The following is a 22010-nucleotide window of genomic DNA, read 5'->3' as shown; positions in this document are numbered from 1 at the left end:
GATCTATACAAGGTTTGCATTAAAATGATACACAAGGGGGAGAATAGCAGTTATTTCACACTTTCGTGCAGCTTTGTAGTTTTACAAAAATTTATTTCAGGGAAATGAGTTGTACCACATAGAAGTTACAGGCTGAATGCATCACCTTAGGTGAAGAACTCCTCCCTTCTTCTTGATTACCTTTTATTTAATATTTTTAACATGGAATGTTTTTTTTAAATTGTAAATTTTTCTTAGTAACAACAGCTTATTCAGGGCCACCTTCTTTCCTCCTAGATGTGATTAGCAAAACAAGGCTCCCACGGACAATGCTCAAGGATCAGCCTTTAACGTGACAGAGCTTGGGGCAAGAACACAGAGTTCTTCACAGCTCTCTTCCAGATGCAGCTTCTCGGCTCTCCTCCTGGTCAGCCAGCTGATGTCACATTAGCAGCTTTTCTTCTGAAAACACCTTAATTAGGTTAAGATTAGTCTGTTCACAACGAGGCAGGTCCAGATAGTGAGTTTCATTGCAATTTGGAGAATTATTCTTCTCCGTACAACTATGCTTTCTTAGCATGTATTAGTTGTGAATTTTAATGTATAACCATCAATTAATAAGTATCAAGCTGTCATCACTCTGTTGTCTGCAAAAAACAAACCCACAATTTTTAGTTCAGCAAGAAATGCAATAGGAAGCGTTTATCCATACAAGTTGGGTTTTGATCCTCTGTTCTGTGCTCCCCTATTTCAGCATACAGCTCCAACACCTGCACTGGGACAATCAAGCAGAAACTGCTATAGTAGCAAAACCTCTAGGTTTTTACTCCAGCTACTAGGCTTGAGCCCTCAATACTCTGCAGCATGTTACTGTAAAGCATATTTATTACACTCAAGCAGACAGAAGTCTCTGATCCTGCACAATGACTTTGATGTGAAACCTGAAGCTGTACCTGGCTGGAGTTCTTGTTAGCTAGCTGGCTTTCAAGCATCCACAGCAACTGCTGGGATACCTGCCCATCATCATCTCACATACTCCTTTTGGCTATGAGGTTTCCATCTACCAGAGTACATCAAAAGTATAAAGTTGTATTTCACAAAAGCCTCAGTATCTAAGTAGACAAGTTCTGTACTGCTAAAACAGGATTTGTTACACCAGTCAGGATTGAGTAAATGTTCACATTCAGCTCTATTCCTTCTCCCAAAGCCTGGCTTCCTTGCACAGTGCCCATAACCAGGTTCTCAGAAACAGGATTCAAAGAGTCAACTTCCAGACCAGCAAGCACCAGGCGAGATGTTCATCTCTCACCAACACAAGCTCAGAAACACTGCTAAGACCTCCAAAGGCCTGAGTTTGGTCGCAACCAGACATTTACAAGTGCGTTTCCCAATATTCTGACCTATGTTATTGAACCAGTTTGCCTCACAGGCACAGCATAGCTTCAGGATTAAGTACTGGTCCCCTGGCCGAATCGCATTCTCTTACTTTCTGCTACAACTCTCAGCCTAGCTGTGGAAAAGCTTGCTGGAAATAGGAGACTGGCAAAGCCCTATGAAGCGGACTTAGCTTGCTTCTGACTCCTCAGCAGTTCCATGTTATACTCTGCAGTCCTCCCATCAGCTTCCACCAGTTTCTGCATGGTAATTTCCCTATGAGCAAAACACTTAAAACATGCATTTAAGCTCAGAATGGCTGCTCCTGCACTATCAGCAGACTAAAGATCCAACACAAAGTAAAGCACAAGAGGAACAACAATGTCCAAATATTCCACAGGCTGAATTCTGGGTGCTCCAGCATTTGTGAAACAGCACTTTGCAGTGAGAAGCTAACTTGCATACTTCCGAGAAAAACACTCAGTAAAGACACCCTACTGACCTCCTACAGCAGCAGATGAATGGCATGGAAGTTTCTTCTTTTCTGTAACCAACAGTGCCATGGTCTTTCAGAAATTCATGTAGATCTGTTACTGGAAACCCACTTTGTTGGTATTTCTGAAAGAGAATGTGTTTCATTTGCAACACACAAGAAGTTACCAGGCATGATGTGTTCTAAAACTTCCTCTAGAATATGATAGTCAAAACCAGAGTACTTTGTTCACTTGTTCAGTGCTGCTGTAGGAAGAAAAAAAAAACCATACAATCCCATCCTAGAAACACCACATATGTAGCTGATGGAATAAAGCAATCTAAGTGACATAAAATGTAAGAGAATCTGTGACCAGCATTAATTTTGTTTGCTATCCGTAAGACCAAGAAAGTGATCTCAAATCATACTGGCACTGATCCTCCCTTGTTCACACAAGCTGCTACACTCACTGTGGGTGCCCTGGGCTCATTTTCCATAGCCACCCCAATGCTAGATTTGAAGGGCCCTAATGTGGATATTCAGCATTGCAGGCTGAAGAAATGCTCTGCAAAACACCAGTTCTGCACATTGGAACAGCTCCTCATTGATCCACACGAGTGCTTGAAGGATGAATAACAGGGAAACATTTCATGGGTCAGACCATGCAATAAACTCAGAAGCAGAGACAGTTAAGTTGTATTTCGAGATGCTTAGAAAGTGGAGCTTTTGCTTGGCCTGGAAGCTGCAATTCGTGCCAGACTAGCCTGATTTTGCTGGCCTGTTTATCTGATACCAAGACAAGAAAAAGGAATGAGAGCCAGAGAGCACGATCCACGTTGCCTTCCCCCTGGTTACTGCAGCTACCAGGAGCACAAAGGGGACACAGTACTAGAGGACAAGAACAAAAGGTAATTACTGAAAACTTAGTTTCACTTTCAGCCAGTTTGTACTGGAAATGGATGGCACAATTTTAACTTGAACAAGAAGTAGCGTGTCTTTTGGAAGACACTTCCTTTTAACCACACGTTTCCAAGCAGCTCGTTAAGCAAGCCTGGACACTTAAATGAGTTTAGAGTTATCTGCTTGGCCTTTGCCACGCTACTGCCAAGGGGATATTCCCTGAGATGCCAGAAAACCCTTCCTGACCTCAGCTTCTGGTGCCATAAGAAACATTCACTTCCAACATGACTTACCCAGCTCTGTTTTCCTAAAAAACTGACTCTTTCCACTCATCCCTCCACTTACCTTTTGGAAGCCAGGTGAAGCAGCAGGAAATACAAAACAGGGATACACACTAAGGATTATCTTCCAAACCAATTATTGCTTAGTCATTTGGATGACTACCCAGTCATCCCCCCAGTTTCACAACAGGCTAAGCTAAGAGACTTTAATAGTCTCACCAGTCATCATAACTAATGCTAGAGACAGTATCTTATTGAGTGATTAACAAGAATCAACATAAAACTGATCAGAAGTATAGCAGAAAACAAATGTTTTACCTTGATGGTGTCATAGGAGTCAGTAATGAGTGCAATAAAAAGGCTGAGGATCATGTATATGAACAGACTAATGAAGGAATACAGATATAGCCGACTGAACACCCACACCAGGGTGCTCTTCTGCTGGATTTGAGCAAACGTTGCAAACATATCATCACCGTTGACCAAAGAAAACAGACACTCAGCCACTGTGTTCAGATCTTCAAACTAGAAAACAACAAGTACAAATTAGTGACAGAACGTGAAGAACAATCACCCAGATTAAATGGAGAGTGAAAAAAAGGGTTATAAAAAGAGTAATTTAGGTTTTGTTTTGTGTGTTTGTTTAAAGAAAAAAAAAAAGAGTTTTGCTCATTGCAGAATTAAAAAGCCAACCCCATCAATCAAATGCTACCAAACTTTCTTTCCTGTACATTCAGGCCAAAACATACACATTAGTAATAGACCCATGTAGAAATATAATCTTGGCTAAGCATTATATATTGACATCAGAAATAAAAGATTAACAAAAAATAAACTTCTCGTGCTCAACATGCAATACAGTCAATAACTGACCAGCACTGAAAGTTTAAGTTACCGAATTTTAAGCAATTTTAGACCTGCAGGAAAATATCATCCCATTTGCCAAAGCACAGATAATGTGATTCCACAGAATCTATACAGTAAATCAGTGGTGGTGCACTGGGAACAAAATGCACATTCTCTGGTTTCCCATCTCGGCCGCATTACTAGATTATGGGTAATTAATCAATACTGTATTAAGGAATTGGAGACATATAGCCTTCAGAGCTTGAACGATCTAAACTAGATTTGTCTTGCAACAACATCATCTACCTGTCATTCAGAAAGCCTGCCGAGTTGTAGGTACAAACTATAGCTGTATTGTGAACCTACTGAAGCAGACCCTGGACAAAAACATGGTTTCATTTCAAGGACATTCTCTGAAATTCCCAGCTCCATTTCCCCAGGCTGGAACATTCCCTGAGGCTAAATTCCATTCAACCACCAGGTAAGCACACTTCCCACTCTTGCTCCACCCCTCCAAAGAACTGGATTTGTTAACTATACTTTATTGGACAATATGAATTAACACACAATGTTTTAATGTAGCTATTATCAATGAAGTAACACAACTACACTCACTTGGACTGCAGTCCTATATTGAAAACAAGAGGTGAAGTAGCATACACTTGTAAGGAGAACACAGTTGTACAAGAATAGTAGGTCTGGGTTTAACTATGGTGCTTTTTTATTTACTATTATTATTATGTGGTTTTAAAGCTAGTATGAAACCCAGCAGTATGTTATCTGGGAAGAAGTGGTGCATGACACAGGTAGTTTTTGAGCAACCCATGAGTTTTGATGCACTGACACAAAGACGGACCTGCGAAGGGCTGCTCACCTATAGCCCCTGGAGCAACGTAACAAAACGCAGGATTCCCACTCCCTCTCCCTGGCTGTAGTAGAGGAAGGAAAAGCAACATACATATTCCCCTGGTTTTGAACATAGGGACTTGGCTCCTGCATACCTGCAGAGCAGGGAAAGCCCTTCCCGTGTGTTACTGGGGGCACTGGTGCAGCAGGAGAGCCTGGCAAGCCCAGCCACGGGCTTGGGCAGCGCTGCCTTCCAGCAGGGAGCTGTCAGAACACCCCCCCCCAGCTGCGCTGGCTTTCCTCCACAGTGATCAGTGACACTAGCAAGTGATAACATTTTCATAGATAAGCACATTGACTACACCTCCTTCTGCTCAGGTAATTAACGTACTTGCTGCAGGGAAGTTACAACAGTATTTACACTGTGCTTGTTATAAATAATTGAGCCTCTAGCATGACTAAGGATCACGCAGCATCCAGCATCCCACAGAAATTTATTGCCACCAACTTAAAACATGAAAACGTGTGGATTGAATACCTACATTTCTCAAAGGAGCAAATTACGTTAGAGGAATCCAAGCTCTGGGGAAACAAGAAGCTGAAAAAAAGCACTGCAGCATGTGTCTGTTAAGACTGTATACTGTCACCAACAAACAAGTAGTCATACATTTGTTACTCATCACGGGACGTCTAGAATATCACAACAGGAACCTGCCTTTTTTCAAACTGTCACATAGAGCATCCACCAAGGGGGGGGGGGGGGGGCAGGGGGGAGCTTTACAGTTGTTTTTGCTTGTGTTTTGGAATGTACGAAGCCTTACTCCTGTACCCATGTTTCAGACAAGATGACCTACCAGGCACATACTCTGGTATTAACCTTAAGAAACAAAGCAAAACACCCCCCCAACATCCACGAAAATCCAAAAAAAACACCCCACAACACACCCCCCCACAGGAAGCCAAGTAAACGAGACAAGCACTCATCCAGCCCTTTATGAGTCAAGACTTAGGAGCTGAAGTCACACGGCACCGGAAAGATTTGAAAAAACAAAGTCAAAGCCAAAAGATTCCCAGGAACAGTAACGGTGAACTAGTCGGTGCATCTTCAACCCCACTGAACCGGGATTGCCAGGAGAGGGCGAGAGAGACGGTGCAACGCGCTTGTGGTCTCCAGCCAGACATCGCCTGGATAAACCATCCACTCTTCACAAACCCAGCCTTGTGCTGGGGATTACATCGAGTTCAAGCACACAGTGAAAGCAAGAACAGTTATTTTGTTAAAAGCAGCAGGTGGCAGGAGGTACATATGGAAATGGAAACGCTCCCGTGTTCTTCACGTTACACTTTTTAAACCGAAACTTGAATTTAAGGTCCACTTCTGTTGTTATAACTAGGAACTATACACAGATATGTGTCATTAAAGCAGAAAAAGAGTAAAACTACTGATGTACCTTTTCATGGTAAGGTCCGAGGACAATCCAGCCACAGAAAGTATAGCCAAGATAAATCATTCCAGCACAACAACAAAACCTTAGCACTTTGGGCAATGACGCCTGCATAGTCAAAATGAGCACCTACAAGTCAGGGTGGAGGAACAGAGAAGCGGAAAAAAGCCACAAGTTAAAGAGACCTGAATAAGAGTGACAGACATAAATATATGCTTTAATTGTTAAATATTTGATTCCTGCCTTACATTGTAGGTTTGAAAATATCCCAGGTATCTGATGACTCCAACCCAGACAAACAAAGTTGATGTTCCAAGTAAAATGCTGCAGACATCGTAACTTGTGAGGTTCTGAGGGATCCAAACAGAGCAGGTGGTCAAGTTACAAAGCAGTAGGTATGCCAACTTGACAGCTATTCAAGTTCCAGCAGCTCAAACAAACAAAGCAGGGCAAGCCAATAGTGAAGGGATGTTGCTACATCACAAAAATCAGACCAAAGTGAACAGCAGTTATTTACTGAGATAGCTCATAAGCAGTAGTGCTGCAAATGAAAGCATATCTACGCTGATATTCTTAAAGTTTTGCACGAAGTCTGGAGCAACTAAAGACCTTACTTTGGTTGCAACAGTTTTAGAATTAGACTGAATACCTCCAAGCTTTTGTTTAAATTGGGTTAATATATGCAATCATTAAGCAAGCAAGCTCTCATTCACTATTTAGAAAAGCATGAGCCATTATTTAAATGAAAAAGTGAGCCTCAGGACTACAGCTCTTTCCGTGCTACATGTATTTACATCTCTGAACGCAACAGGCTGGCAGCTCTTTGGAGCCCAAACATCATTTTACTACCAGTGAAGTTTATAACCAATTCTACTTGCATTTTACTTCAGAAAGCTAGAACTGGTTGCAATAAGTATGAGATACCCATCTAGCTCAAGATTTCCTGCCCTCATCCCCCCACCTCACCATGCAGCTGGAGGTTCTCAGGTGCCTCCCCTGAAGGCCACTCTGGGCATCTGCCCTTTGAGCCTTAGCACACAAGGCAGGAGCAGCACACTACTGACCCTGTTTTTCCCAGAACACAAAGTTTTGCGAACACATGAATTGTTGACATAATGCTCTATTTAAACAATTAAAAAAAAAAAACCACAAAAAAACCACAACCAAAAAACCTAACTCCAAAATCCCCCTGAAGAGTTGCCAGCTGGACAAAGCATTTTGATTTCATCAAGCCCAGACTGGGAGGTCAAGGACTAGCAGGTGACACTGTCTGTGCCTGTAGCTCAGAGAGCCATCAAGACCCCTGTTTTATCCAAGGAGATGACTCTTGGTGCCTTTGTACAACGTACCATTTCTGTAAGAAGCTGTAACAACCCAAGTTGTGGTTAGACAGCTCCTAACAAAAAAAAAAAAAAACAACCCAGGTCCTATACCAGGGATTAGGGGTCTTAGCACTGTGGAAGTAAGATGTTTGAATTGCTTACACGGTCTTACTGAAGGCCTTTGGGGAAAAGGGACTGAAACCAGTTATTAGTCAACCTAGCACTAGCAACTGAAGTAGTAAGAACCGGCAAAAGTAAACAAGAAGACTAGTAACTATGATAGCTCATTTTTATTTGTCCAAGTTTAAACACATTACACTTGGTTGCAACAAGACTAGTATTTTATCTGAAGTATTAAACACTCACCTTGGCTTTTATTTCCATTTTTAGGATCGACCCAATGATTGTCATCACATCACTGATGATTACCAGGACATACCACCCATTTATGAACTCCAGGCGATCAGCGTGACAGACATGACGCTTGTATTTCTCCAAGAAGAAGTTCACAAATCTCTATAGACAAATATTTAGGTGTTTAGTTACAGGTCACCTTAGATGAAAATTATGTCCAGATGTTCCAGTAGTGCAGCAGTGCTTAAGTTTCACATACCCCCTTTTCCTATAGTATTCATCAGAATACTAGATTAAAACCAACTCTCAATAGAAACAGAAATAAGAAGAAAATTAAGATTGGTTTAGGCCAGTGAAAGCCAACTTCCCACAGAAGAGCTGACTTCATAACCAATCCCTACTAGCCTAACCATGACTTGTCAGCCCCTTTTTAACACCCTTCACAAAAGTTTCTATCCACCTCCAACAGAGCAAAGCCACCCAACTGAAGGAGTGAAAGAAAATTAGTAACTCAAATACAACTCTAAGGTGAGAGCGCTCACTTCCAAGAGGGCAGACAATAGCACATCTCACTCCCAACACTGCCCATCTGCTTTCACTTGCTCTTTTTGCTCATGAATAAATGCTGATGTCCCTATTCCTGACAGGAGTTTAACAATGCCTTTGCTGAATTGTGTCCTCTTCACCCTTGTCTTGTTTACAAGCTACCAAAAGGATATATTGAACAAGATCAGCAAGTACCTGTACTTCCATACCCCACCTACCCCACACTCTTCTCTCATAAGCTGTGCGCTTGCAAAGTTTGTGTCAATTAATGGTTATAAAGCCGTCACACCTCAGAGCTTCGCTGTTTTTTCTGCATCAGTATTTGGACCAGAAGAGCTGACTCTGCTCACATGAAGCTCTGCAAGCAGCTTTAGATGAAGTTGGACAGGGCTAGTCTCAGTCCACCAGTGAGGGTGAGCAGGGAAGGTGACAGCAGATTGTGATCAGGGATTGCGGCAGGAGAAGGAAAGAACTGAAAGAGGGTACTTCCAGCCCCAGAAAGACCAAAAAAAAACCCCAGCCAGTTAGACTCTATGCCATACTTTACATTTTCTCCAGTTAGAGCTGGCTTTGAGGGATGTTTAGATGGCATTAGTTTATGTCCAGACCTCTATGGGAATTCTACTCTGAAACCAGGGAAGGAAGAATTCATGTTTTGAAGGTACAAGGTGTGTTGGCTGTTAGCAGTCCAAAGACTCAGAAGTCTTTTTTTTGCGTAAAATCCTGGACAAAGAAAAGTCTCCTTTTTCCATTGAGAGACATAATGAAATTCTTTCTCACTTACAGCACTACACAAACAGCTAGAAACACTTCATAGACATCTACACATCCTTTCCAGAGATAGCTATAATAGGAAGTCAGCAATCTCCTGCAACAGATTTTACTACTCAATGTTTCAGAACATGTCATTTCACAAGACTAGTGACAAACAAGAGAGACAAAGCAAGCATTGAGATTGCCAGCACTGTCCTTACCTTTTGTAGCCTCAAGGCAAGAACGATGGATCGTGTGCAGAGAATGAGAGAAGCAGAACAACTTAAAATGACAAACCCATCAAAGACTAGAATATATTGAGTGTTCTTCTGCAGAACTGTAAAGAGTCAAGGAAAGGATGTAGAGTTAGTCTTTTCACATCTCTCTCAGCACAAATTGCTACAAGATATTTAGCATTTAAACACTCTCAACCCATAAATAGATGGGTTAAGAAATATTCTTCCTGCAAGCATACCTTGAGCTTAACAGACCAGAGAATTCCATGAAAACAGCTATGGAAATTGGGCCACAAGAGTGAAAAGCATGTTCATTTTCTTCAAAATAAACCCCCAAATGGGTGTATTAATACAGGTGACCCCCTTTTCCACTGTTTACCTGTCCGTCTGTGTTCAAACAGTGTTATGACTGCAGAGGGTAAGAGAAACGCAGACTTTGGCCCATATCAACACTATTAAGTTAAAAAAACCAACCAAACAAAAAGATCCTGCCTTATTTCTTATGCCCTGACTGGCAATCAAACTTGTATGACTTTCTGTACTATATTCTTTTCATCATCAGGTTTAGAAGCCATTATGTGAACCCAAATCAGGTGTTTTCCTTTGCTTACTCCTCTCAATTGTCCCTACCTTTTTCACAACATAGATTTTAACTATATGAAATAGGCAAACACCTATTTTTAATTGTTGCAATAGCACTTCACCTTACCTTTATTAAAGAATTATGCACGCTCCCTCAACTGGTTATTACATGCAAAATAACTTACTCGAGAACAGCTAGTTGAAAGACAGCCACAAGAAGTTATACATAGACACAAGCCTTAACACTTTATGGTTATTCAGAATGTGCTCTAAGAGACCCCTTTAGTATCAGTACTCCGTGGTATTATCAGAGAAAAGCTGGCTTTGCCCAGGGCAAAAGGCAAGCCAGTTGACATATTTGCTAATCAAGATCCTATATAGCACAGTGAAAACATTATTTCACCACAGTCCTTTACAGCAAGTCAACACATGGGAGAAGCGGTTGCACAGTGCTCAGTCATAGCTACTATTGCTCTGAAGGGGCTTTTAGCATATATTCCTTAGCTATCAGACCAAGCCTTAACACTAGAAATACAAGGCAGATGCCACCCTTTGTTCACACACATCATTAAATCTAGCAGCAGTGGTTAAAAAAAAAAAAAAATCTCTACTTCCAGAAATAGTACACTTCAATTAGAGAAGAAAAAAAAACAACACAACAAAAAACTGAAAGCTGTACAAGGTTTGAGTTAGGATTTACCATTGTTAGTGCATTAAAATTGTTTCAGTGATCTCAGAGCAGCAGAAAAATTAAAATCTATATTCCAGGTACAGCTTGCTGCTAACACAGAGCACTAATACAGAGATGCCCATGTCACCTCATTTCGATACCCCCATGAAAAGGAATTATTTCGCAGCTCTTAATTACAAAGAGGTAATGAGTTGCATCAGGCAAGGGGTTTTGGTGGGGTTTTTTGTCTTGTTTTAAGGGCGGGAAAGGGAAGGACAGAATGGGGAATATCTTGCTGGACAAACTGTTATAGAGCAGGGGAAGAGATGGGAGTTGCCAAACACTTATCACGCAACCACACATGTGCCATACTTACCAGAGCTAAATACGTGCCAGTCCTTGCACTCTTGAATATCAGTGTCACTATCAAAATAGATTTTCATTTTTCCACTCTGAGCTCTATTATTGAAAGTTATCTGGGAACACAGAAGTATATCAGAAACAGAAGCAGCAAAATTTCATTCCAGAAAACAAATCCTGCTAACTGCAATATTTGTTAGTCAGGTAAGCTTTAAGAACACTGTCACCCTAAGTGGTGGCGTAGACATAACTTGCGGACGTGACACATACTGCATAAAAAGCAGTATTCCAAGAAGCCAAGCGTCAAGTTTAACCTTTAGAAGAATAATACTTATTCCCTTCTCAGGTTATGAAGTTACCAGCTGGAATGCCACAAAACATCGTGCAGTGGCAACACCATTTCAGAAGCCTTTGGGAAGGAGGAGTAAGGGTCAGGACATGCTCAGCTGCTTCTCTCTTGCTGTCTAGATACAAGGACAATACCTACCCCTTAGCTTAAGCTTTTATTATACATAGAGCATTCGAAGTGCCATACACCATATTCACTTACAGTATTTTGAAACGCATAGCAGTCAGGCAATTCACGGGCATGGATTGTCTGTAGAGCAATGCCTTTCAGCTTGAAGGAGATTTCAACCTGTATAAGCCTGCATGTTTTAAAAAGCACATAAGTATATTTAAATACACACAAAAAAAGATACACACATACACCAACTGCACGAATCAGAATCCATCATATAATATATATGAAAGGACAAGCTGAAATAAAAAATTCCCCCCACCCCACTTTACCTGTAAAATTCAAGATTGAAAAAAGAGGAGTTCAGCTTCTGTTCAGCCTTCTTACTGGCTAGCTCCTGTGGCTTTAAAAAGATACATTCTGGAGAGAGAAGAGGAAAAGCTGTAATCTTAAAAACTTTGCTTAGGAAACAGCATAAAACTGACTTAACCAGAAAACAGACAATGAGTCGTAATCAGGCAAAATGTTAATTCTGAGCAAGCCTATCCATACAGAGATCTAGCCAGTGGGATCAGAAGCAGGTTCATGTACTTACTCCAGAGTAGCTAGCAGCCAAGACAGCTCCAAGAGGCAGTAAGGGCACCCACCCACTGAAGGTACAGACCGACCAGCACCCCAGATTCTGTACCTGAACTTTGGGGGGTCGGGGTGTGTGCGTGAAAAAAATTCCCCCCCAAAAAAAAAAATCAACCAAACAGAACAACCTGCTAATGACATCTTCCTATAGTTTAGGAACGACAGCTGTCATTTCTGGGCAGGTACTAAACACCAAGGAGGAAACAGGCAGGAGGCATGGTAACATCCCTGCTATTGCCACACAAAGCTATTGGTTTTAAGCTTTACTGATTTAGCATTAGAATAGTAGTACTCCACAGCAAGACATTTTTTAATACAACAGTACCATACCTGTTTCAGTAGAAACATCTATGTTCAGCGTATCATTGGAATGAAGCATTGTGCTTTTCTTATACTGTTGTTTACAGATTTTTAAACCTGATCCATCATGTTCATAACCAAGCGTCCCCAGGGATATGTTCTTTAATTGCTTGTACTAGTTTAAAAGCAAAACAGAAGCAGAAGTTAGAGTCATCTTTTTTTGCATGTTATGCACATCAATATTGCTTTTTACATTTAAAAAAACAAAACCCCCCATTTCCACATAAAGTCTGTAAATTGAGAGTGGGTATCTCATGGGAAGCTAAGAGGGCTGCTGGCCACTAATTATTAGTAATTTGCATCCTGGTGACACAGTGGCTGGCAGCCCCATACCTACTGGGCTGCCTGCAAACGATTACCCATGTGCCAGCCAGCAAGCCGGCAGACAGCTTTTAATTAGATGCCTGGCAGCAACTTCAATGCTGTATTTATTGCTACTAACCATACACACTCCAGGGATATCTCATGTGTTCATCTCATGAAGGCGTTAGTTTTCACATCACTTGACAGTTGATTGCTTTACATACAATCCAAATCACAGTTCTTATCAAATCCACCCCCAGAGCAAAACCGAAGCTGTTCCCTGTGCAACTACAGAAGAGGAAAGCCACGCATCCACTATATAACCAGCGACCAAGGAACATACACAGAGCTTGAGCAGCCTCTAGAAGTAATTTAACCCACCTGCTTTACACAAGCACCAAAGCAACTGCAAACACACCTGTGAGAAACGTGCTTTCTTTTTCCACTTACTCTAAGCACACACAAAGAAGGTGACTTGTGCCGTAAGATAAGCTTGAAAACAAGGACTAGAAGTGGAAGTGACTAAAGCTATGCCAAGCCAAGCACTGTCCACGCATGGATCAGCCCTGAGCACCACTGAAGAACTCCATTCAAGGCCAGTCCTCCCCCAGCTTGCCTTCCACACGTCCTTGGTGTCTGCTGGAAGCAAGACAGACTCTCTGATCCCTGGAGTCACACCTTGCGGCCCTGCACAAGCAAGGCAAACCCTGGGGCACAGCTCTCCCTGTGGCTCCTGGCTCCTGAACAGCTGAGCAATCAAGGACTAACCATGCAGGCAGCTGCCTGACAGCTCAGCTTTGCACCAGCTAACATCGTCCAAGAGCAGCCAGCCAGACCCATGGCCCTTTGAGGAAGAAGGCATAAGCATCTAGATATTCTTCAGATGTCATCATTCCCTCACCTAGTGAAAGGGCTCAGGGCAGTGCACAGCACTGGTCTGCTCCGAGGGAAGCATCTAGCTTCCCAAGAGACCCAATATAAACAAACATGGGAAGTCAGAGAAAGTTTCCCATGCCTTAACTATCCAGCTGACTTTGATATAGATTAAACCCTTTTTCCCTTAAACATAGATTTTGTTATTATGCACCATTCCGCGTCATCTTCTTTCCTCCTTCCTATGGGCATTACAGCCACTAGCTCATCTTGTGGGGTAGAAAATCCCAGCAGTCATTAATAACCACATGCTCCACATCCAAAAGGAACAACCATGTTTCCATCCAAAGCTCTGCCTCACAGTGTCACTACTAGTCTTCACAGCTGAGCTTGCAACAAGTTTAGACAGCCCTGGAGAAAAGCACAGCCTCTGTACCATCAGAACGTTATCTTCAACTCAGAGTAAACTAAGGAAGCCAAGTCTAACTAAGGCAGGTCGAGTGAGTGGGAGCAGTCACCACTCCACTCTGAGGACATCTCCAGATCACTGCACCCAACAGCTGTTGCTCCATCCACGTGCTCTTTCGGGCTCTGCCTGACTGACAGCACAACACGTGGCTCTGGGTTGCTCACAGGCCGCTTTCAAGCAATACTATGCAGCAGTAAAAGCAAAATTTCCATTTATACATTTCTAAGCAGCCTCAGACACAGAGCAGCCAGCAGAACATCCCAGTCCCACAGGCACTGCTGCAGGGCAGGGTAGAAGTGTAACAACTCCACACAGCTTCTTCGCAGGAGAAACTTCCCAAATTGGACCCAGGAAAGGAGCAAGGAAGAGCTGCACACTCTTCAAAGTGGAAAAGTATGTTTATTTGGGTTTTTGTAGGGTGTTTTTATTTGCTTGTTGGTAGAGTATTTTCCCCAAAGTGTGAAAATATCCCAGTGGTACATTACACACACAAAAAAATAATTTTAGGCTTAAACAACTCTGCTTTGCTGTGCCCTATTACCACCTTACACAACATCATAACCTTCTGCTCACCCCACCTCCCAGCTGCACATTTCAAACTAAAACTCAAAACACCAAAACCTACGGCTTCTAGCTGCCCACCTAAAAATAAAAAAGCCTTACTTTTAGCTTAGGATCACCTGGTTTGGCTCTTCCTAGAGAGCATCCTTGAAAATAATTTAAAAAAAAACCGCAACAGAAAAAAAAAAAGCAACACCATAATGTTCACCTGGAGGTACACTTTTTGAAGTCTTACAAATGATGAAAAGCCTCAGGAACTCCATATGACACTAAAGAACCCAGATTACACAAGTTTAATCTCCTTAAAGGATATGTCTATATTTATAGAACATAGACATTTTATGAAGAGACCTTTTTCTGATGCCTGTATCACACATTGGCTCATTCTTGATGATATAAAGCTATTATTTCTCTACTGTCTTCTATCTGGGCTTCACCTCAGCCTTAGTGCCTACAAAAGAAGGAGAGTGAGACAAAGCAAGCAAGGAAGAAGAAGAAAAAAAACAAACATAGTTTATAGCAGAAATAGTGGCAATATTGAGAGGTCAAAGCAAGGCTGAGAAGACTACTTCAACGCTTATTTAACATACCAGGAGCGAGTCTTGGCCATGTCCCGCACAGCGGAGACAGCTGATGGTTTGATCTGTGGATGGCTCTGCTGTAGCTTAGAGGAGATGGCAGAGCACGAGCAGCCGCAGGTGGGTGCATGTTTAGGAAGGAGATACAGCCTTCACACCACGCCTGACTGACAGCAGCAAAACTGCTTTAAACCAACTGCCAGAGTTTAAACGGAGTTTAACAGTTCCCAAGGAAAACAAAAGGTGATTTAAAGCCACTTTCCATTCATCCAGCATGAATTGTTACTGGGCTTATCGGCATCCACAAACACAAGAGATGTTTCATTTTACACACACACTGTCATCTCGTGACTTTCAATATATCAATATTAGACACAAAAATGCTTACTGAATTTTCATCCTAGGCTTATTCACTTTCTTCCCATGATTGTAAAAAGGAACTGTTCTTTAAAATACCACCACCCCTAACCAAGGCAAGTGCCCCTACATTCCTGGATGTATGACAGTCCCCATTTTGAAGCCTCTGGCACTCACTACAATGCTGCAACTCAGTATAGCTGTAAGCAAAATATTTTTAAATACCATGCATAGGTATGTTCAGGTCCATAGCTCTTCAAAGTAAGACCTAAACAAAGGTTCCAGTTCATGCAAGATGACTGATTTTCAAACTTGCTGGCTTTCAGTACTACATACTACCCGAGTAAAATTTTGGTTTGTATTCATCTCCAAGAGACAAAAACACAGACATCAACAACAAACTTCAGGACACCCCACCTACAGTGATTTGCTGAAATATCAAAACTGAAATCCAAGAATGGAGACAGAAACCCAGAGCCTTAGCAGAAGCTTATGATGAACGGTGTCAAAGCCAAAGCTACAGCTGTAAACACACACACTTACCTGATTAATAACATAAAAAATGCTATCATAAGCATCCTGTTGTGTATATATACTGCAGCTGTAGTCATCTTCATCAACTCCAGAATAGCCTTTCAGGAATAGGTGTTTAAAAGCAACAGTGTTTTCCTCTTTGAATGAGACCACCAACTGGTTACTCAAACCAAAAAAAATAAGCTGACAAGAAAAAAAAAAAAAAAAACACAACCAAATTTGAATTGTGAACACCAGTCAAGCAGCAACATTTTGGGAACAGCTTTGACTTTTCAAGTGCCTGTGACTATAACCCTGCTACAACAGGAGCAAAGAATCTGTTGACTAATGCCATAAGACTACCAAAGCCAAGGTCACCACATGCAGGGCAAGGGAAACAGAAATCTAAGTCTCCTACCAATTCCAAAAATTACAGGCAGCAACGGAACAGCCAGCTAGATCACCGCCACCTTTCACACATCCTGGACCAACAACTCTAACTGGGATTTGCCAGAACTTTTGTTGAGGATGCAAATGGCAGAAAAGCTAACCTGACAGCACAGCCTGCTACCCCAGAAATGCCCTGCTTTGCTATGGGACAAATTCCTGCACCTTCTTCCTACCCCTGAAACAGCACAGGATTAGAGCAAACCTATGTGGGACCCCACAGAAACAAAAAGCATCACCTGCCTGACCCAGGTGCTGGTTAAGGAGGCTGTAATAAGCAGCAGCCAGCAGAGTTACTACTCAGGATTTGTGTTGCCCTACTGTTTGGATGCTCCCATTTCCCACCAGCACCAAGGAAAACTTATAAATGGAGCCTAGAAGCTAGAGACTCAAGCAGCAAGAGTTTCTTCACTAGTAGCAGGAAGATATCCCAAGCACCAAATAGCTAATCCTTCAGCCTAGGTTTAAACTACTTACTAACAGCAAATGTGAAACTGTCCCATTACTGCACGGAGTTTCCAAGTGCCACAAGTAACCGGCAGAAGTAGGGAAGAAGCAAGAGTGAGAAACTACAAGCAAAAGAAATGTAAACTTAGAAACCTCTCAAAGCAAACAGGAAGCTCCACTAACATCTAAATTCCTTCATTCAAAACAATGAAAACTGGAAAGCACACCTATTTTTTCCCCCCTCACTGGAATACATCATCTTTTGATCCAGAAAGTAATTGCTTGGAGATGGGGCACCCTTTCTTCATAGCCTATGCTGCCCGCTGCCTCCTTCCCCACCTCCACTTTAATACACTCCCTGTTCTCAGCAGCCCTGTCACCATGGGTCGCAATGGTGCCAGCACTAGTGCAAATAGCTTATTTTAGCTAGTCTGGCCCAGAGAGCCCGACCACGGCATCCTGCTCGTGCCTGCAGCCAGAGCCCCAGCAGGACACCAGCACGGCACAGCCCCAGCACCAGCTGCAGAAGCCGGGAGAGGACGAGCGGGAGCTGCCAGCACCCCGCAGGCACACTAAGCCACCTTCATTCTACAGGGCGAGTCAAACACAAACCTGGAACCTGCAAGTCTGTTTTTAGGAGCTGTTTGCAGACTGTCAGATGTCAGTCCTACATCTCAAAGGTCCAGAAGAGCAATTTCTACTTTCAGAAGTGTCCCACTTTGCTCCCCTCAACCTCCAGTCACCATTTCTTAGCGGACTGTAAAATAACCAACTGCACTGTGATACCAATGCACTTTAAAAACACCCTCTGCCTCTGCCTATCTAGGGACCGACTGTTTGAAATTCATCATTTGATGACAGAAGCAAGGGGCACATCTCATTCCTGTAGCCCAGCCATCACCAGAGACCACAGTACATGTTCAGTGTGAAAGTGCATTTCACATTACTGACCAGATTTCAAAAAAATATCACTTTTGAAACAGTCCAGTGAAGCTATAAACTCTGAATGTAACAGGAAGCAGAACACAGAGCAGTGGTGTGACAGCAAGCCTGAAGACAGTGTTGGATTTAGGGGGAAGAGTAATTTGCTTTAAAATGTGACCTTAAAACCAGAAAAATACCTGGAAAAATGCTGCCCCAAAGTCTCCCAGGAGGCTTTTGTAACTTAGTTTATGTTATTCTTCCCCCTCAACACACCTTTCATAGTATTTTTTCTTTCTGAAGCGGGACATTCAAGTCAGTAACAAATATCCAGGGATGGCAAAGGCCCAGAACTACAGACCCGCTCCTCCTGCACACTATTGCTATGCTTTCTAAGAGCAAAAACAGAAGAAGGATTACCTGTGTAGTAACCATAAGTATCTTCAGAATCTGCAAAACCAGTTTCCATGGTATTTGATGTCTTGCTCTGTATTTTTCACATGGGTTCATGAAGTAAAACTTCAAATCCTCCTTCAGGGCCGTCTCTTTTAGATCTAAATCTGACTGAGCCATCATATTTCTGCCATAAACAATGTTAATTAGAAATCAACAGAATGCTTTGACAATTTCCTCATATTGCAGTTTCACCTCTGTTTACCACACGACATAAAAGGTCTGTAACAGTCTTCTGTTTGTTTTACAGCAAAATGCAAGAAATTTCCCTAAAATCGCATCATTTAAAAAAAAATAAAAATCATTCAATCACATTAGATCAAAATACAACACTTAGACAACTGTTTCTCAGGAAACAGGCATTAAATAAAAGGATCTGTAACGCTAATAGGTTTAAGAAAGAAAGGCATGTAGACTTGCTAAGCATTTCAAATAGAGCCACTGTTAACACATTTCTCTGAATAACCCACATTCTACCATGAGAAAAGGTGTCTTCAAGACAGAGCAACCAGAGCAGGCTTCACAGCATGCTTCTTTTATGAACACACACACCTTTAAGGGCTAAACTCATAGGCATTTATTTATTTAAATATCTAGGCATGTATAAATCCAACGAACAAGCACAGAGGACTTTTGTTATAAGCATCTTAAATCACTCAGAGTTTCCCCCTCTCAACTGAACGGGACATTGAAAAACTTTCCCCTTCTCCTAATCTTTTTAACCCTGTTTTCCAGTACCATGATTATCAGAACTTTCCTACTTCACACTAAGATCAGAACCAAACTTGTAATTTTTTTCCCCTCCCTCTACGTGTTAAGGTAGAGCAATCATATCTGAAACTGGCTACATTAGCCAATTATCAGCCCCATTTACCACCCAGAAAATTACTCCCCATGTTCTTAATTTTTATAAAAGATAACATTTTCTCTCAAGGTCAAAACCAAAAGCATTTGATTTCAAGTTTTCAGATGCATTCTTACTTCTTTGAGTCCTCACTTGTCTGAAGTATACAGGTATTTAAGCCCGAAGCGCAGACTGCAAAGCACATTTGATTTGCTAGAACAAGCTGTCTCACAAGGAGAGAAACGAGAGTTAAAAAACACAGCAAAGTCTACAGAGGCTGTGATGTTTCCTCATAAGAGGAAGTGAGAAAACAACAAAAAAAAAGTATTCTATTTTAACATTAGGAGTTCAAAGGTTATCTTGATTATACAGCCCTAAATCAATCATTCATGAAGATGACAGGTGGTGGGCTGATTTTTATTTCGAGACAGGAAAAAACACAGAAAAGTTTTCAAGAAAAAGAAACTGCAGAGTACATCCCTATTTAAGTTTATCATTAAAAACATACTGAACTAGTTTTAGTAACGTTTCAGATATAAACACTTTGAAAAATTTAAAGACCTCTGACAGCAAAGCACATGATATAGCTGTGAGTGTCTAAGGAAACTGGTACATATGCACTTAAGTCCCACACCGACACCCAAAGACAACACTGCTCCTGTACCAGCTTCTCTTGAACAGGCAGAAGCATTTGCGTGGGTACACAGCAAACAGCACCTAACCCAAAGCAAAAGTCATAGCAGTAGGTGGTAAAGAAAGAGGAAATGGAGCAGGTTTAACCTGGATCTGGTCAGTATTTACAGCATGAAGGTATGACACAAGAACCACACTCCAGGACCTGGGCAAAACCCTCCCCCTAAGCTTCTAATAAAAGCACATCAGAACTGACAGAACTTAATAAATACATCAACCAAACTTTATAACAAACACTGTTTCCTTTAATATTCAAATACATTTCACAGAAGATGAGTTTTTTTCCAAAGTTGGCTTTCAAGCCCCTACAGCTATTTTAAAAGCTTGATGCTGACCAATAACAATACTTCCACTTTTACACAACCCTCACTTAATCCCTAGCCTGTAAAGTTATTTCCACTGATGTCTTTAGCTTCCTTTATTAATTAGCTGTAGAAACTGTGAGTAGGAAGTTCAGCCAAGGAAAGCAACATACTTTTTCAACTTAAGATGAAGAGATTCAAGCCTGTATCACTGTTGGACTTTGTCTTCGAATAAAGAACAGGCATTCTCTGGTATAGTACTTAACAAATAATTCATTTGGCAATAGGTGAGATATGGCAATTGTTTTCCACTCCATTTGCTTCCAGGATAGATTCAAAATAACATCCGAACAAAGTACATTAAAATTGCAGAACTAGAAATGTCAACCAAAGTATTAAGGCAGCTAAAAAACTCGCAGTGATTAATGGTGACTTACTACATTTACTAACATCTAGCTCTACCAACTGCTTATTAGCCTAATCATCTAAAAATAATCCAAAGCACCTAGCTCAAGACAGAGTAACGGAGCAATTTGATTCAGACACTGTACTGTAATTAACATTGCTCAACAGGTTTCCATAGCACATTTTGTAAAGCACTGATACAAGCAAGTTTTGTGAATGCAGACCAGAGCTACTATGCATGTTTAAATACATATCTAAATGTCATCGAGTTGTGTGTTACAGATAATAGTTGTTACTAATTCAATTCTAAAAGCTGCATTCCTATAGCCACCACTGCATTGCAATACTGTATCTGGTAAGAAAACTACTGTTCGGCTAACATGTTGCAGTGAGTCACTTTAAGCTCAGTATTCTATTGAAGAAAGGTGCTTCAACAGCAATGACTACGACTTACAGTTACCTACTTAGGAAATACGCTTTTAATACGTAGCTCTTCACCTAGCAGAAAAAAGCGCCACTGAATCAAGCGGTTAAAAAGCCACAGAGCATAGATCCGCTTTAAAAAAAAAAAAATGGTAAGCGAGCAATTCAGTAGAGGAGCAACACTAACAGTGTCCGTCACAGCTCCGTATTAACGACACTTACCTGCTTGAGCTCTATGTCTTAAAGAGGTATTAACCAGATGAGGGGGGGTGGAAAAAGATACCAAGAGAGTCACTGAGCTGAGTACTACATACGAGACCGGGCAACCCCAGCTGCACCTTCACCGTCTTTCGCCAAGTTCAGGACTCGCCAGGGGCGGGCATCGCCCAGCGCTCTCTGCAGCGCGCCCCAAGAACGCCGAGGGACCCCCTCCCCGCCGAGGCTGCACCCCCACCGGCAGCGGGCCGGGCCCAGGGCACCCGCAGCTCCCCCGCACCGCGGGCCCGCGGGACGCACCGAGCCCCGGGGCGGGAGGGGGAGGGGAGGACCGACCTTGTGCGGCGGAGGCAGAGCCCGGCTCGGCGGTAACGGCCCCGGCTGGCGGCCCGCCCGGCTCCCCTTCGGAGGGCACCGCGGGAGCCCCGCGCCTCCCGCCCCCGGTGCCGTTACCGCGGTCCCGCACGGCCGCCGTGCCCCGCCCGCGTCCCGGGGCGCCCCGCTCCCGCTCCCCGGGCGTGCTGACCCCGGCGGGCAGCGCCGCGCCCTCCCGCCCCGCTCACCCGCTGGCGGCGGCGCGCCCGCCGGGCAGGTACTTCAGGGAGATCTCCATGGGGCCGGGGGCGCGGGGCTGCGGCAGACCCTCGGCGGCGGGGGAACCGGCGCCGCCACCCCGAGCGGCCTGGGCCGGGCAGCCCCGTCCCACCGCCCGCCAGCCCCGCGCCCGGCCGCGCCGCCTTTATGGGGCCCGGGCGGAGGAGGGCGCCCCGCCGGCCACGTGCC

The 22010-nt window shown here is 42.8% G+C and overlaps 1 protein-coding gene across 6 annotated transcripts; it reads right to left on the bottom strand.

Annotated features, from left to right (window-relative positions):
- Nucleotides 1-72: 72 nt before the first annotated feature.
- On the bottom strand, nucleotides 73-21945 carry MCOLN2 (mucolipin TRP cation channel 2). Of its 6 annotated transcripts, none has more exons than XM_040610224.1 (15): nucleotides 21791-21853; nucleotides 19326-19411; nucleotides 18312-18471; nucleotides 16107-16280; nucleotides 12393-12537; nucleotides 11759-11846; nucleotides 11517-11613; nucleotides 10983-11082; nucleotides 9340-9455; nucleotides 7832-7981; nucleotides 6392-6493; nucleotides 6150-6272; nucleotides 3325-3531; nucleotides 1856-1971; nucleotides 73-451 (listed from the first exon to the last, which is right to left on the bottom strand). In XM_040610224.1, the coding sequence occupies exons 2-15, from the start codon at nucleotides 19391-19393 to the stop codon at nucleotides 427-429; spliced, it is 1671 nt and encodes a 556-aa protein (XP_040466158.1). In that variant the 5' UTR covers nucleotides 19394-19411; nucleotides 21791-21853; the 3' UTR covers nucleotides 73-426. The 6 variants fall into 6 exon arrangements, with proteins under 6 accessions (XP_040466158.1, XP_040466157.1, XP_040466159.1 ...); XM_040610223.1 differs by having other exon boundaries at nucleotides 73-626; nucleotides 21791-21851; XM_040610225.1 differs by lacking the exon at nucleotides 19326-19411 and having other exon boundaries at nucleotides 73-626; nucleotides 21791-21945.
- Nucleotides 21946-22010: the final 65 nt, after the last annotated feature.

The sequence above is a fragment of the Falco naumanni genome, chromosome 11 (assembly GCF_017639655.2).
Source record: "Falco naumanni isolate bFalNau1 chromosome 11, bFalNau1.pat, whole genome shotgun sequence".
In the NCBI taxonomy this organism is placed as follows: Eukaryota; Metazoa; Chordata; class Aves; order Falconiformes; family Falconidae; genus Falco; species Falco naumanni.
This window is presented reverse-complemented; position numbering and strand designations above follow the sequence as displayed.